This window comes from Mustelus asterias, chromosome 18 (genome assembly GCF_964213995.1).
Source record: "Mustelus asterias chromosome 18, sMusAst1.hap1.1, whole genome shotgun sequence".
NCBI classification, from domain to species: domain Eukaryota; kingdom Metazoa; phylum Chordata; class Chondrichthyes; order Carcharhiniformes; family Triakidae; genus Mustelus; species Mustelus asterias.
The window spans coordinates 88,249,391-88,262,572 of record NC_135818.1 but is presented as its reverse complement, the minus strand read 5'-3'; the positions used below and the strand labels follow the sequence as shown (position 1 = coordinate 88,262,572).

At 48.7% G+C, this 13,182-nt stretch overlaps 2 protein-coding genes across 2 annotated transcripts in view; one reads left to right on the top strand and one right to left on the bottom strand.

The window, feature by feature from the left end:
- The window catches only part of LOC144506785 (coiled-coil domain-containing protein 170-like), a 74,499-nt gene that overhangs the window by 55,072 nt on the left and 6,245 nt on the right, over positions 1-13,182 (bottom strand). The gene's annotated exons all lie outside the window — the stretch shown is intronic.
- The window catches only part of mthfd1b (methylenetetrahydrofolate dehydrogenase (NADP+ dependent) 1b), a 70,399-nt gene continuing 70,279 nt past the window's right edge, over positions 13,063-13,182 (top strand). The window contains exon 1 of the mRNA XM_078234522.1: positions 13,063-13,152. Within this exon, the coding sequence (XP_078090648.1) occupies positions 13,115-13,152 (38 nt within the window). The 5' untranslated portion in view covers positions 13,063-13,114. The remainder of the gene's footprint in view (positions 13,153-13,182) is intronic.

Below are 13,182 nucleotides of genomic sequence, written 5' to 3'. Positions count from 1 at the left end.
GTGTGTGTGTGCACTACAGGTCACTCAGAGGGTCTGGGTTACTGTGGCAACATGCATTTTTACAAGCCTATTGGAGCTGACAGCTATGATAGAAGATACCTGGAACACCACCACCTGCAAGTTCCCCTCCAAACCATTCACCATCCTGACTTGGAAATATATTGCCGTTCCTTCACTGTTGCTGGGTCAAAATCCTGGATCTCCCTCCCTACTAGTGCTGTGGGTGTACCTACATACACCACATGGACTGCAGCGGTTCAAGAAGGCAACTCATCACTACCTTCTCAAGGGGCAATTGGGGGTGGGCTAGGGGCACTCGCATCTGATTAACAAATAAGACTATTCCCAAAGGGGAAAAAGTGATATGAGCCTCGAAACCTACTTCCCCTTGAGCCACTTCCCTCCTTTCCCATCTGTTTCCCTTCAAAAGACCTTGAAATTTCAACCCTTCTATTTAAAAAATCTTAGAATCGAGAAAGACATTTTCTGTCTGATTTTCTCTCGGTTTGCATATTCCTCTCTGATTCGTTCTCATCCCATTTGAAATTTGAACCTCAACCCCACAGCTCAAAACTATTGGCACAATCCTACATGATGGGTTGGTTTAGCTCAGTTGGCTGGACGGCTGGTTAGTGATGCAAAGCAATGCTGACAGCGTGGGTTCAATTCCCGTACTAGCTGAGGCTATTCATGAAGGCCCCGCCTTCTCATCCTTGCCCCTTGCTTGAAATTAAATCAGCAATAGTCAACCTATGGTCATCTGGGACTATGGTGACTTTATTTACTTTGCATGATAACAACTTGCATTTATATAGAGCCTTTAATACATTTCCCGGGGTGTTTTCAAACAAAACATTGACAGCTGGTGATATAGTCGGATCACACTGACTGCACCTTAAAAGTATTCCAGTGGTTTTGAAGAGTTTTGGGAATGTCCTGAGGTTGTGAAAGGCGCTAGTGAAATGCAGGCCTTCTTTCTAGTAGAAGCCCATTCGGCTCAGACCTCCTGGGCTGCTGTCATCAGCACAACAATCCAATTAGTCCCAATATTTGCTTTTTCATCATGCGAGGAACCTGGGTTCAACCCAGGGACCTGGGTTTGATTCCCGGTTTGGGTCACTGTCTGTGTGGACAAACAAAACAACAAAGAACAAAGAACAATACAGCACAGGAACAGGCCCTCCGGCCCTCCAAGCCCGCGCCGCTCCCCGGTCCAGGATTGAATCCTGGATCCCCGCCCAATTTTCCAGCCTATCTACATACTAATATCCTATCCACCGAGCTGTCCCTCACAGCTACGATGCTTTGTTCATCACAACCTATTAGCTCACCCCCACCCCCCCATTCCAGACCATGTGATCTCCAGGGAGAGGCGAAAACCCAGAGTGAAAACCCCAGGGCCAATATGGGGAAAAGAAATCTGGGAAATTCCTCTCCGACCCCCTGAGGCGATCGAAACGAGTCCAGGAGATCACACTGGCCCTGATCGGAAAATGCTTCCCAACCCTATTCATTTCCACTTCCACGAACACCATATGAATTCCCTGCCCCCGAGACAGGTTCCCAACTATCCGCAGTCTTGCTCTGTACTGGCACCAGCAAGATGATCATAGAATGAAGCCTTGAAACGAGAAACAAAGAACAATTAGCCCGCGCCGCTCCCTGGTCCAAACTAGACCACTCTTTTGTATCCCTCCATTCCCACTCCGTTCATATAGCTGTCTAGATAAGTCTTAAATGTTCCCAGTGTGTCCGCCTCCACCACCTTGCCCGGCAACCCATTCCAGGCCCCCACGACCCTCTGTGTAAAATATGTCCTTCTGATATCTGAGTTAAACCTCCCCCACTTCACCTTGAACCTATGACCCCTCGTGAACGTCACCCACCGACCCGGGGAAAAGCTTCCCACCGTTCACCCTATCTATGCCTTTCATAATTTTATACACCTCTATTAAGTCTCCCCTCATCCTCCGTCTTTCCAAGGAGAACAACCCCAGTTTCCCCAATCTCTCCTCATAACTAAGCCCCTCCATACCAGGCAACATCCTGGTAAACCTCCTCTGTACTCTCTCCAAAGCCTCCACGTCCTTCTGGTAGTGTGGCGACCAGAACTGGACGCAGTATTCCAAATGCGGCCGAACCAACGTTCTATACATCTGCAACATCAGACCCCAACTTTTATACTCTATGCCCCGTCCTATAAAGGCAAGCATGCCATATGCCTTCTTCACCACCTTCTCCACCTGTGACGTCACCTTCAAAGATCTGTGGACTTGCACACCCAGGTCCCTCTGCGTCTCTACACCCTTTATGGTTCTTCCATTTATCGTGTAGCTCCTCCCTACATTATTCCCACCAAAATGCATCACTTCGCATTTATCAGGATTGAACTCCATCTGCCATTTCCTTGCCCAAATTTCCAGCCTATCTATTTCCTTCTGTAGCCTCTGACAATGTTCCTCACTATCTGCAAGTCCTGCCAGTTTTGTGTCGTCCGCAAACTTGCTGATCACCCCAGTTACTCCTTCTTCCAGATCATTTATATAAATCACAAACAGCAGAGGTCCCAATACAGAGCCCTGCGGTACACCACTAGTCACAGGCCTCCAGCCGGAAAAAGACCCTTCCACTACCACCCTCTGTCTTCTATGACCAAGCCAGTTCTCCACCCATCTAGCCACCTCCCCCTTTATCCCATGAAATCCAACCTTTTTCACTAGCCTACCATGAGGGACTTTGTCAAACGCTTTACTAAAGTCTTTATAGACAACATCCACGGCCCTTCCTTCGTCAACCATTTTGGTCACTTCTTCAAAAAACACCACCAGGTTAGTGAGGCATGACCTCCCTCTCACAAAACCATGCTGACTATCGTTAATGAGTTTATTCCTTTCTAAATGCGCATACATCCTATCTCTAAGGATCTTCTCCAACAACTTCCCCACCACGGACGTCAAGCTCACCGGCCTATAATTACCCGGGTTATCCTTCCTACCCTTCTTAAATAACGGGACCACATTGGCTATCCTCCAATCCTCTGGGACCTCACCTGCGTCCAGTGACGAGACAAAGATTTGCGTCAGAGGCCCAACGATTTCACCTCTCGTCTCCCTGAGCAGCCTTGGATAGATTCCATCAGGCCCTGGGGATTTGTCAGTCTTTATATTCTCTAACAAACCTAACACTTCCTCCCTTGTAATGGAGATTTTCTCCAACGGTTCAACACTCCCCTCCGAGACACTCCCAGTCAACACATCCCTCTCCTTTGTGAATACCGACGCAAAGTATTCATTTAGGATCTCCCCTACTTCTTTGGGCTCCAAGCATAAGTCCCCACTTTTGTCCCTGAGAGGTCCGATTTTTTCCCTAACAACCCTTTTGTTCCTAACGTATGAATAAAATGCCTTGGGAGTCTGCATGTTCTCCCCATGTCTGCATGGGTTTCCTCTGGGTGCTCCGGTTTCCTCCCACAGTCCAAAGATGTGCAGGTTGGGTGGATTGGCCATGCTAAATTGCTCCTTAGTGTCAGGGGATTAGCCGGGTAAATATGTGGGGTTATCATAGAAGATATCATAGAAACCCTACAGTGCAGAAGGAGGCCATTCGGCCCATCGAGTCTGCACCGACCACAATCCCACCCAGGCCCTACCCCCACATATTTTACCCGCTAATCCCTCTAACCTACGCATCCCAGGACTCTAAGGGGCAATTTTTTTAACCTGGCCAATCAACCTAACCCGCACATCTTTGGACTGTGGGAGGAAACCGGAGCACCCGGAGGAAACCCACGCAGACACGAGGAGAATGTGCAAACTCCACACAGACAGTGACCCGAGCCGGGAATCGAACCCGGGACCCTGGAGCTGTGAAGCAGCAGTGCTAACCACTGTGCTACCGTGCCGCCCATGGGGATAGGGCCTGGGTGGGATTGTTGTCGGCGCAGGCTCGATGGGCCGAATGGCCTCCTTCTGCACTGTAGGGATTCTATGGCTCTGCGAATGGTTTTCTGTGTGTTGAGCTTTGGAATTCTCTTCCCCAGAGTGCTGTGGAGGCAAGGTCAATTAATATTTTTATGCTAGATAGATTCTTGATTAAGTTTTAAGTTTATTTATTAGTGTCACAAGTTACATTAACACAGCAATGAAATTACTCTGAAAATCCCCTAGTCGCCACACTCTGGAGCCTGTTGGGGTACACTGAGGGAGAATTTAGCATGGCCAATGCACCTAACCAACATGTTTTTCGGACTGTGGGAGAAAACCCACGCAGACACAGGGAGAACGTGCAGACTCCGCACAGACAGTGATCCAAGCCGGGAATTGAACCTGGGTCCCTGGCGCTGTGAGGCAGCAGTGCTAACCACTGAGCCATTGCGTTGCCCCCCTTGATTAACAAGGGAGGGTAAAAGGGTTATTGGAGGGTAGGTGGGAATGAGGAGTTGAGGCCACAGTCAGATCAGCCATGATCTTATTGGTTAGCGAAGCAGCCTCGAGGGGCCGAGTGGCCTCCTCCTGCTCCTAATCCATGAGTTTGTCCAATTGCCTTTGGAAAGTTGCTGCTGAATCTGCTTCCTCCGTTCTTCCACACAGCTCACTGCAGCTCAGCATAACTCGCTGCGTAAAGGACAAATTCTCCTCACGGTCTCCCTCCTTTGTCTGCTGCCATCTTTACTCTGTGCCTCTCTGCTTTGGTTAGGGAGGAGGAAAGGCCTGAGGGAATATTTACACAATCCAGCTTGGTTCACAAACAGGAGTCTCAAATGTAGAAACGTTGCAATTAATTAACTTTACTCAACTTAATATGTAACGTATATGTTAACAATGTGAGTATTGTGCAATGTTCTGATTGCCTGGGGGCATGTGGAATTTGAGTGAAATAAAATTCTTTCTGTAGCCTGGCTGGTGCCAATGATCTCAAAGTGTAACTCTCTGCAGGTAGAGTTGTGCAGTTTCTGGCCTTGTGGAATCGATGTTCTTCTGCCTTCCCCAGGCCAACAACTGTGACTATTGAAAGGTTACAGATTTGTTTAACTGGTTGATGACATTTTAGTTGGAGATTCCTGAGGTTTTATTGGTTACCCAATACAGATAGTGTGTTAACCTGTGTATCAGTATTCACAAGAGGATACTGCCCCTTATCATGTCTGCTGAGTCGCAGACTTGCCTGAACTGACTGTTTTAAATAAACAGGCTTTATTTCCATTCCATTCTGCTGGGTGAAGGATGAGGCAATATCATCACAAAGAACTCAACGAGCAAGGTCCAATGTATACCACTCTGAAACCTTAGACAACCATAGAGATGTACAATTATTGATACAATCATCGAGAGTTACAGCCCAAAGGAGGCCATTCAACCCATCAAATGTGTGCCAGCCAAATTACAGCAAAGCAATCTAATCCATTTACCGGTCTTAATCATTAGCCTGTAGATTATGACTCTTCAAGTGCGGATCCAAGCATTTCTTCAAGTGATGATGGTTCTTGCCTCTGTCTTTGAGTTCCAGATTCTCACCACTGGCTTTATTTTTGAGGTAAAAAAGATTCTCCTTAATTTACCTCTCGACCTTCTACCAGTCACATTCAATCTACGTCCCCGATTATTGACCTCTGCTAAAAGTATTGATGACCTAAGTGATGGCCAAGTGGTATTATCGCTAGATTATTAATTCAGAATTTCAACTAACGTTCTGGGGACCTGGGTTCAAATCCCACCACGGCAGATGGTGGAATTTTAATTCAATTTTTTTTTAAATCTGGAATTAAGAATCTGCTGATGACCATGAAACCATTGTCGATTGTTGGAAAAAGCCATCCGGGTCACTAATGTGCTTTAGGGAAGGAAATCTGCCGTCCTTACCCGGTCTGGCCTACATGTGACTCCAGAGCCACAGCAATGTGGTTGACTCTCAACTACCCCTCAGGTAACTAGGGATGGGCAATAAATGCCGGCCAGCCAGCAACGCCCACGAATGAATAAAAGAAACTGAAAATAGTTCTCCTGTTCCATTCTATCCCGGCCCCTCAGTATTTTGTAAATCTCAAGTACATCTCCCACCAGCCACCACTCCAAAGCAAACAAACCCAGCCTATCCAATGTCTTCCCTTTGCTAAAATTCTCCATTTCTGTCTGCATTCTTGTAAATCTCTGCATCTTCTCCAGTGCAATCACATCCTGCATGTAATTTGGTGACTAGAATTTTACACAGTCCTCCAGATGTGGCCTAACTTTATACAGTTCCAGCGTAACCTCTCTGCATTTCTCTGGCAGGACCCTTAAGAGTATTGATAGGCAGAGGGATCTGGGTGTACAGGTACACAGGTCACTGAAAGTGGCAATGCAGGTGGAGAAGGTAGTCAAGAAGGCATACGGCATGCTTGCCTTCATCGGCCGGGGGAATTGAGTTTAAAAATTGGCAAGTCATGTTGCAGTTTTATAGAGCCTTAGTTAGGCCGCACTTGGAATATAGTGTTCAATTCTGGTCGCCACACTACCAGAAGGATGTGGAGGCTTTGGAGAGGGTACAGAAAAGATTTACCAGGATGTTGCCTGGTATGGAGGGCATCAGCTATGAGGAGAGGTTGGAAAAACTTGGTTTGTTCTCACTGGAACGACGGAGGTTGAGGGGCGACCTGATAGAAGTCTACAAGATTATGAGAGGCATGGACAGAGTGAATAGTCAGAAGCTTTTTCCCAGGGTGAAAGAGTCAATTACTAGGGGGCACAGGTTTAAGGTGCGAGGGGCAAGGTTTAAAGATGTACGAGGCAGATTTTTTACACAGACGGTGGTGGGTGCCTGGAACTCACTGCCGGGGGAGGTAGTGGAAGGGGATACGGTAGTGACTTTTAAGGGACGTCTTGACAAATACATGAATAGGATGGGAATAGAGGGATGTGGTCCCTGGAAGAGTAGGGGGTTTTAGTTCAGTTGGGCAGCATGGTCGGTGCAGGCTTGGAGGGCCGAAGGGCCTGTTCCTGTGCTGTAATTTTCTTTGTTCTTTGTTCTATAATGCTCCTTGCCCTTTTCCATTATTCATCTAAATCTAGTAATACAATGATCACTTTCACCTCACTCCCCACAGACGCTTGGGCCGCTTAACCCCCACTCGTATCTACATCAAATGAAAGCAGAATACTGCGGACGCTGGAAATTAGAAATAAAAAGAGAAAATGCTGGGTAAGCTCGGGAGGGCTGTCAGTGTCTGTGAAGAGAGAAACAGAGGCAACATTTCGAGTCCATGTAACTCCTCGTTGCGACAGGCCAAGTTGGAGTGGCTTCAGAGGGAATTCAGAGGCCTGATCTTCAAAAGTGAAAAGTTTGCAATCCCGCGTGAGAGAGACAGAGTTTCAATGAGATTGACTGAGACATGGTGTTTACTGACTCTGGGAGGGTTGCATTTGTTTGCATTTGCTATTTATTGTACAGTGTGATGTGTTCAACCACAGTTGTCCTGTTATTTCCCATGTACCATGTGGCGGCACGGTGGCACAGTGGTTAGCACTGCTGCCTCACAGCGCCAGGGACCAGGGTTCGATTCCCAGCTTGGGTCACTGTCAGTGTGGAGTTTGCACGTTCTCCCCGTGTCTGCGTGGGTTTCCTCCGGGTGCTCCGGCTTCCTCCCACAGTCTGAAGATGTGCGGATTAGGTGAATTGGCCATGCTAAATTGACGCTTAGTATCAGGGAGATCAGCGTGGTAAATACGTGGGGTTATGGGGATAGAGACTGGATGCGATTGTTGTTGGTGCAGGCTCAATGGGCTGAATGGCCTCCTTCTGTACTGTAGGGATTTTATGATTCTATGTCCTCATGTTAGTTCTGAACGTTAGACTATAAGATGGATATTGGAAATTGTTTTACCTTTCTGACCTTGTATAGAATCCTGATAGTGCAGAAGGAAGCCATTTGGCCCATCGAGTCTGCACTGACTCTCTGATGTAGCATCCCACCCAGGCTAACCCCACCTCCCTATCCCGCAGACTGACCTGAGTCCGGGACTCGGAGAAGAAGACAAGCCATGGAAGGAAGACTGATTGCCTCACCTTATAGCGGGTAATATTTGAGTCCAAGCTGCGAGTCTTGTGATTCACTGCAACAAACAAACAGTTCAGCGTTGATCTGGTGTTTTGAGCATCGATAAAAAATAATTTGTACAAAATATGTCATCTAATTGTTTCTTTGTCCGCCACATCAGTTGATGCTCTGGTGTGAGGGTCTACAATGACAGTGTTTCATTCACAGGTTGGGAAACTTGTTTTAGCGGGAGGACCACGATGAGGGGGGGGGCTGCTGTCTCCACCCTGAGATACGAGGGTAAATCTCATTTAGAAACTGGCAGCAGAGTTAACACTCTGCACGTTGCTTTACTTGCTCTGGTCTCCCCAACAGCAGGGTACCGATGCCCAACCCGAGTCAGGAACCATCACCCAAACATGGTGGATACCCATTCTGGCACCAACACAGCTCCCTGTGCTCGCGCAAAGTGAACCTCCTGATGTCCACAGACCGGTGTAACATCCTCCTCCAGCACAGACTGACAGCGAACAAAGCATGCCCATTGAAAAACCCACTGAAAAACCGATACACCCGTCTGGAATCCCACATTCTTGACTGGAACACAACCTGCTCCCTACAGACTGACAACCCCTCAATGGCACGAACATAACAACTGCACCCTGCATCCTGACCCAGTCCCAGGTTGTCACCTTCCACAGAAAGCCTCACTGCTGGAGGATGGGCCAGAAAAAAATGTTGTTCCGCAGGTGGACCATGGGGAACAGTTCAAACTGTGACTGTGGTCATTCAATTCAGATCACCACCCGCACACTAAACTCTGTACTGATCTCAACCAGGCCCTTGAGTTGGACACTTAGAGTATGAGCTCCCTGACTGAGGCCATGATCGCCTGCCCAATCAGGGAGTCTCCGCTGTGTGTATATATTGAGGAGAGTCAGGTCTACTGACACTTGAGATTCTGACTTTGTACCTGAAGCACTCTTAGGAGTGGAATTGTTGTCTGATTTCAAGAAGAAATTAGAAATTCATACAGGAAAGAGATGGAGAATCTGGTGAACTGGTGCAACGACAATAATCTCTCCCTCAATGTCAACGAAGAACAGTACAGCACAGGAACAGGCCCTTCGGCCCTCCAAGCCTGCGCCAATCACATTTACCTATGTAAACCAACCGCTTATATTCCTCTATTCCCCGCCTATTCATATGCCTATCAAGATAAGTCTGGTGTAGGAGGGAGGGTTTCAGATATCTGGACCATTGGGGTCTCTTCCGGGGCAGATGGGTCCTGTACAAGAAGGACGGGTGATGTACGAGGCAAGTTTTTTTACACAGAGAGTAATGGATGCCTGGAACTCGTTGCCGGGGGAGGTAGTGGAAGTGGATACGATAGTGGCTTTTAAGGGGCGTCTTGACAAGTACATGAATAGGGTGGGAATAGAGGGATATGGTCCCCGGAAGGGTAGGGGGTTTTAGTTCAGTCGGGCAGCATGGGCGGTGCAGGCTTGGAGGGGCCGAAGGGCCTGTTCCTGTGCTGTAATTTTCTTTGATCTTTGTTCTTAAATGTGGCTTCAACCACCTCACTTGGCAGCGCATTCCAGGCCCCCAGACAAAACAAAGGAGATTGTCATTGACTTCAGGAAGTGTAGTGGAGAACACGCCCCTGTCTACATCAATGGGGACGAAGTAGAAACGGTCGAGAGCTTCAAGTTTTTAGTTGTCAAGCAGTGATGGTTAGATCCTCTCTTGTTGGAGACAGTCATTGCCTGGCACTTGTGTGTCACTTGTCAGCCCAAGCCTGGATATTGTCCAGGGTTTGTTGCATTTGGACGTGGACTGATTCATAGAAACTAGAAGCAGGAATAGGCCATTCGGCCCTTCAAGCTGAATTCAGTATCTGAGGAGTCGTGAATGGTGCTGAACATTGTGTTGTCACCAGCTTCAGTTCAATTCACCTGAATCCAGTTAGCTTGTGTATGTTCCACCAGTTGGAATGAGGGGAGACGCAATTGTACTTTAAGGAAAAGCCATATGATTGTTTACAGAAGGAATTGCACAATTCCAGAGACTGGCTGCTGCTACAGCAAATAAAATCCACACTGAAACAAGAAGCCTGAGCATTGTTGTATGATTCCTACACAGCCCACTCCACCCCAATGTTTGTCTCCCTCAGATATTTGCTTCCTTCTTGAAGGCCTGTCAACTTTAAGTTGAGCTGGCCCCCTAAACCCTCTCAGGTAAATATAAAACTTTCCGAGGCATTACTTGAAAGCAGAGCTGAGTCTCACCAGCGTTTACAGATGCACCATGGAAAGCATTCTTTCTGGTTGTATCACAGCTTGGTCTGGCTCCGGCTCTGCTCAAGACTGCAAAAAACTACAGAAGGTCGTGAATGCAGCCCAGTCCATCACGCAAACCAACCTCCCATCCATTGACTCTGTCTACACTTCCCGCTGCCTCGGCAAAGCAGCCAGCATAATTAAGGACCCCACGCACCCTGAACATTCTCTCTTCCACCTTCTTCCATCGGGAAAAAGATACAAAAGTCTGAGGTCACGTACCAACCGACTCAATAACAGCTTCTTCCCTGCTGCCATCAGACTTTTGAATGGACCTACCTTGCACTAAACTGATCTTTCTCTACACCCTAGCTATGACTGTAACACTACATTCTGCACTCTCTCCTTTCCTTCTCTATGAACGGTATGCTTTGTCTGTATAGAGCGCAAGAAACAATACTTTTCACTGAATGCCGATGCATGTGACAATAATAAATCAAATCAAAAGCTGGGGAGTTGCATATAAAAGCAAAATACTGCAGATGCTGGAAATACTCAGAGAGAGTGTTAACATGTCAAAAAACTGGAACATAAAAAGGACAGATTATCTCGTCAACTCACATGATTGTGGGAGCTTGGTGTGCACAATTCGTCATTGCAAATTTCCTGCATTACAACAGTGACTGTTAGTTAGTCTGTGGAAATCTCTCCCCAAGGGAACAGTGGAGAGTTTTGATCGACAGTGGAGTAAAGGCTATCGGGTAGACAGAAATGCAGAGGTGGGGTCACAGTGAGATCAGTCATGAAGGAGTAGGCTCGAGGGGCTGAATGGCCTATTCTTGCTCCTATTTATATGTGCATCTTGAGCTCATGAAAGGCGTTATATAAATGCATGTTTCTCCTTCCTTTTGTAATTATCCCTCACATACTATGACTACCATTCCATTAGTTGATAACCCTCAGAGAGCACATATCCACTTCCTGGATATCCAATCAAACTGTTTATGCATTTTGCAAGTAAACCCTTTAGTACTGATAATCACTGCCATATAGAATCATAGAAATCCTACAGAGCAGAAGGAGGCCATTCAGCCCATCGAGTCTGCACCGACTCTTACCCAGGCTTACCCCCTCACCCAACATATTTACCCCACTAATCTCCCTAACCTACACATCTTTGGACAATAAGGGGCAATCTAGCATGGCCAATCCACTTAATCTGCACATCTTTGGAGCACAGTAAGATGTCCAACAGGTTTATTTGGTATCATGAGCTTTCGGAGCGCTGCTCCTTCATCAGGTGAATCTCACTTGATGGAACCTATTTCCAAATAAACCTGTTGGACTTTAACGTGGTGTTGTGAGACTTCTCACTGTGCCCAGCCCAGTCCAACCATCTTTGGAGTGTGGGAGGAAACCGGAGCACCCGGAGGAAACCCACGCAGACACAGGGTGAATGTGCAAACTCCACACAGACAGCGACCCAAGCCGGGAATCGAGCCAGGGTCCCTGGTGCTGTGAGGCAGCAGTGCTAACCACTGTGCTGCCCTCACACTCAGGGAATCAGCATGTGCGTCCTGAGCGCTGCCCTCTGAGTGTGGAATCTGGGGTGAGGGGCACAGCATGAGGTTTGCGTACTGCCTGTCCCATTGACCCTGGGACAACACAGCTCTCCTCCAAATCTGCCACAAAAGCCTCCAGCTATATCAAAACAGCACAAAGGCTGTGGGTGCACAAAACCTGTTGGACTTTAACCTGGTGTCGTTAAACTTCTTACGGTGCTGGAAATACCCAGCAGGTCAGTCAGTGAGGGTGGGGAGGGAATCATCAGCAATCCCCAGCCCAGGCTGGCCAGTGACTCTGGCCAAGGGGCCAACATCTGGACAGGGCAATGGGGGTGGGGCCTGGGGAACAAAGAACAAAGAACAGTACAGCACAGGAAACAGGCCCTTCGGCCCTCCAAGCCTGTGCCGCTCCTTGGTCCAACTAGACCAATCGTTTGTATCCCTCCATTCCCAGGCTGCTCATGTGACTATCCAGGTAAGTCTTAAACGATGTCAGCGTGCCTGCCTCCACCACCCTACTTGGCAGCACATTCCAGGCCCCCACCACCCTCTGTGTAAAAAACATCCCTCTGATATCTGAGTTATACTTCGCCCCTCTCACCTTGAGCCCGTGACCCCTCGTGATCGTCACCTTCGACCTGGGAAAAAGCTTCCCACTGTTCACCCTATCTATACCCTTCATAATCTTGTACACCTCTATTAGATCTCCCCTCATTCTCCGTCTTTCCAGGGAGAACAAGCCCAGTTTACCCAATCTCTCCTCATAGCTAAGACCCTCCATACCAGGCAACGTCCTGGAGGGCGGGGCTCCACGCTCGACGGTGATTGGCCGCAACCGGCGGGGTGGGGCTTTCGTTCTGCGGTGATTGATTGAAAGCTGACAGTGGGGGGGGGGGGGCTCCACGCGCTGATTGGTGGAGCGCCGGGTGGGCGGGGTCTGACGGCGCGCGGGGATTGGTGGAGCGCTGGGTGGGCGGGGATTGGTGGAGCGCTGGGTGGGCGGGGATTGGTGGAGCGCTGGGTGGGCGGGGATTGGTGGAGCGCTGGGTGGGCGGGGATTGGTGGAGCGCTGGGTGGGCGGGGATTGGTGGAGCGCTGGGTGGGCGGGGATTGGTGGAGCGCTGGGTGGGCGGGGATTGGTGGAGCGCTGGGTGGGCGGGGATTGGTGGAGCGCTGGGTGGGCGGGGATTGGTGGAGCGCTGGGTGGGCGGGGTCTGGCGGCGCGCGGGATCTCTCACTTCGAGCGGCAGCGACTCGCGATGGAGGCGAAAGTTTTGAGGGGCAAGGAGTTGGCAGAGTAAGTGTGGCCCGGGTCCGGGGCAGGGAG